Here is a 4,061-nt window from a genome sequence, read left to right on the forward strand (position 1 = left end):
GGCCTCTCTGACTAGAAAAAAAACAGACAGAGACCAGAAGTGCTAATACTGCTTATTTTAGTTATAAGTTCTGAGATTAAAAAATTCCTGCATTATTACTCTGGGCACAGATATCCAATTAAGTAAGTTTGTTTTAGTTTCTTCAAGGTCGTATTTTTTTCTCTTTATCTGTCTTAAGTATAAAAATGCTTAAAAACTTAGGGAGAGGGAGGATTCCTTTGAACAGACAAGTGAGTGATTCCCTTGCTGTGTGGAATTCTCCCTGTATAGCCCTCAATAAAGAAAAGCTGGCTGGCTCTGTCAGTTCTGATTCAACCACAACACAAAGTTTGATTTCTTCCACATTACTAACATCACTGTTTATTTTATAAACTGCAGTTACACCTATGCAAACACGTTAAAGGCAAATAGGTTCCAAAGAGCATCATTTGAAGATTCCTGTCTGGGGCTCAGATCAATCAGGCCTGCCTGGGCCAAGCTCTCACCCTGATCTCTGGCTAATGTGACTGCCCCAGTTTTCTGCAACCAAATTTGGCTGCTGAAAGTGTCACTGAACGCTTCTAAGGACACGTGACACCACAGGCAGCAGTAACGCCTTGACACAGCCTTAATCTGCTCTGGCAGGGCCTCATGTTCACTGCCTTCTCCGATTCTCCTGGCTCCTGACTCGGCTTTGACTCTTCTTGACCCTGACTTAGTATCTCCCCGGGAACTCAGCGTCACCTCTCTGACCCCCTAGGTGCTCCTAGTGGCCTACTGAAAGCCTAGCCACCTATGTCCCTGCTGAACCCTCACAATAATGGGGTTATCCAAGTATCACATAACATGGCTAGGACCTCCACAGATGCTGGTGGTGTACATGAAATTGTGCTGGCAGTGTGACTGTTAGAGCCCAAGCTCATTCTGAATGCCAATTAGGGGAAAAAGCACAATTCTACTTGCAAGCTGAATACATTTAACCCAAAATGGGACTAGGAATGTGGACTCCAGTAATTCCAGTTTTTAAAAAAGTAACTTTTAAGAGTTGAACAAGGTATAAAAAATTCATGCTAAACTCCTTGATTTTTCAACACGGCTTTTAAAAGCGGATAAAATAAAATGCGTTTGAACATGCCAATATTGCTGAAATCTCCCATAAAACTCTGTTAATTCAAACATGCAAAAATTATGTACATACAGGTTTCCCTCAATTTATACTGTACATGCGTTCCTGGAAAACAGCGTATAACATGCATTTGCATAAAGGGAACCCACTTTCCAACGTAACAAATAGGGATACATTCCAAGACCTCGACTGTACTGACCCCCAGGCCCATTTCTACCACTTTTACAAAACAATTCTGGTACTCACCAACAGCAGACAGTACACACAAACACAGGGCACTATCATATTTGGGATGGCAACTACAGAAACACGTGTTGAAGACACTGAGTGAGGCACACAGATTTACACAGGAGACTATATTTTCGTGCGCGTCACTCCCACAATGCACCACACAAAGCAGCTAACTGCAGACTTCTACCACACTGATTGTATAACAGTGAATTTACCTCACATATAATGAATTTTTGGAATAAAAAGGGTCATCACATAATAGATAATTTGCACATACAGAACTCGCATAAAGCGAGGGAAACCTGTAGTATCCTTCCCATTAGTACCACCTGAACTTTAAGTACCCAAGGTGTCAGCTGCATGAGTCCCAGCACGCATTTCTCACTGAGAAAATAACAAGGAGAGAAATTAATACAATTCTGATTCTTTGGGACGCACACAAAAATACTTCTTCGGACTGGATATGAATCTAGCAGGTGTTTGAATTTACAAATATAGATATCTAGCAATAGCAACCTGAGACCCACCTGCAGGATTCTGTTTCATATCCTCCTCTCTCTGATCAAGGTGGAACTCTTAAAATATACATTAGACTATATTAAATACTTACATGGATTCATACATGCATTTCAGATTAAAGTATAAATATTTATATTGAAATGCAGCTTTGTACAGGTTTCTGTGTCAAGCCTCTTCCCTTGATTTTTGTTAAAAACAGAAAAATAAAAAAATCATCCATCCCCATCCCATCCATGAACTTGACTACCCCGCATTACAAGACAGATTAATCAAAGGTGGGGGGGAAGGGGAAAATGTGTAGCAGCCTTTTATTCAACTGTTGGAAACATACCATTGGTGCGGGTAAAACCTGTCTTTGTGATGTCACCACTGCTAGAGAAACCACCTGTTAACAAAAGTAAAGATCACATTTGACATCAGAAGAGCATGGGAGGTTGAAAGAGAAATCAAGATCAAGCTTGGCTGGGTCATCACAGCAGATCAATTCACATACGAACGCCAGAGACTGTTCCATCGTCAATCTACAAAAATGTCTCAGGCAGTTGACTGGCTAAACAGCCAGACAAGCATGTGTAAAGTAGACCTTTACAACCCAGAAGGACAAAAGGACCAGGACCATAAAGTGATCTGTTTTGTTGATGTCTCAAGCCTGAATGTGAAAGACAATGATCCAAAGGCAAAGAAAGCTGCAAGCCAGTTCAGCAACATCTCTGACCACTCAAACGAAATTGATCTGGAGGAAAAGGAGGTCATCGTAGTAAAGGACAATTTGAATCACGATCATTCTAAGACTCAAGGAACAGTTTGTCTCTTTAAGCAAGGTTCAACTGATGAACTTAGTGTTGTAAGCTGGCTTAACAACGACCTTCAGAAATATGCAGCTGGATTCCAACATGCACTGACCCCATCAGATAACCCTCAGAAGCACACAGGTAGCAACACTTCCATTAATCCATCACTGCCTAAGAAGATGGCCCAGGACAGTGACACATCTCTGCAGTTTGCTGGTGTTCGAAAAGGAAGCAAATATCCGGATGATATTTCATGCTACATAAATAAGCTGTGCTCACTAGTTATCCACTTGGCACGTAAAGAGATTACAGATAAGATAGAAGACACAGCCTTTAAGCCTCCGCAACAGGCAGTTCATAACTCTTCTGGTGAAGTGAAAAACAGTAATCCCCATTCTTCTGGGAACAATCCTGCAGAGACGGTGAATGAATCCCCTCAGGCAACTACACCAACCCCCCACGGAAAGCTACCAGTCCCCAAGGCACCTCAAGAGAAGGCTACCAAGAAACAAGATAATCCAGGTGACAAGAAAACATCACTTTTCTATGGTGAGCTGTCCAGTCAAAAAAGCTGCAATGAAGGAGAAACATCTTCAAATACGCAACTGTGTCAGCAGAACAAATACTCCAGGCAAGATGATTCGGGTACTTCTGTCAGCAAAGGGCTAATGGTTTATGCAAACAAGGTTGCTTCAGACATGGTGTTCTCATTCTTGCAGACCATGAAAGTTGAAAAGACGGGCAACAAGCACGTTCCAGCTTGCCTGGTTTTGAAGAAAGTAGTTCTCAAACACGCCAGAGATGTTATATCAGACTTGATAGATTCAGCAATGAAAAATCTGCATCGTGTTACAGGTGAGCTCATGACAGACTCTGGCTTTGTTGCCACAGTGAAGAAAAATCTATTCAGTATGGGAAGCCAGAAGTCAACTGAAATTTTGGAAGCTATGGTAAGAAGGCTTTATAATGTCCTTTTATCAGAGCCAGAGAAGTCCAGGACTCAAAGTCTAGCATATACCATACTGAAAGCAGGGCTCCCACCAGACTCAAAGTCTCAAAGCATGCAGTTTGCAGCAATGAAAAGTCAAACCGAGGGAAAAAATAAGGAAAAAGGTAATCCACTGATGCAGACCTGTGCTGAGAGAATAAGTGAGCACACACTCAAGGAAGGAGTCACAAGGCTGTATACAAAAACTACTTGCACAGCTCCAGATAAGGCAAAAGGGAGTCAAGAAAAAAATCCAGAAACAACCAGCAACTCAACAGAATCCCTAGCAAAAGACCTCATTTTGACTTCCTTAACATTAATACAACAGCACCTATTACAACAGACAAGCAAAACAACAGGCAAAGAGTGTAGTGAATCAGGTGCCGCTTCGTTTGGGTATGTCTCCCGCGATGCACATTTCGAAAAG

The 4,061-nt window shown here is 41.8% G+C and overlaps 2 protein-coding genes across 7 annotated transcripts in view; one reads left to right on the forward strand and one right to left on the reverse strand.

Moving 5' to 3' along the window:
• Nucleotides 1–4,061, reverse strand: part of PHC3 (polyhomeotic homolog 3) — a 189,075-nt gene that overhangs the window by 136,000 nt on the left and 49,014 nt on the right. The gene's annotated exons all lie outside the window — the stretch shown is intronic.
• The window catches only part of LOC109287972 (A-kinase anchor protein 4-like), a 9,419-nt gene continuing 7,052 nt past the window's right edge, over nucleotides 1,695–4,061 (forward strand). Inside the window, exon 1 of the mRNA XM_019503286.1 lies at nucleotides 1,695–4,014. Within this exon, the coding sequence (XP_019358831.1) occupies nucleotides 2,385–4,014 (1,630 nt within the window). The 5' untranslated portion in view covers nucleotides 1,695–2,384. The remainder of the gene's footprint in view (nucleotides 4,015–4,061) is intronic.

Source organism: Gavialis gangeticus, unplaced genomic scaffold, assembly GCF_001723915.1.
Source record: "Gavialis gangeticus isolate Ggan-Ray unplaced genomic scaffold, GavGan_comp1, whole genome shotgun sequence".
Taxonomy (NCBI): domain Eukaryota; kingdom Metazoa; phylum Chordata; order Crocodylia; family Gavialidae; genus Gavialis; species Gavialis gangeticus.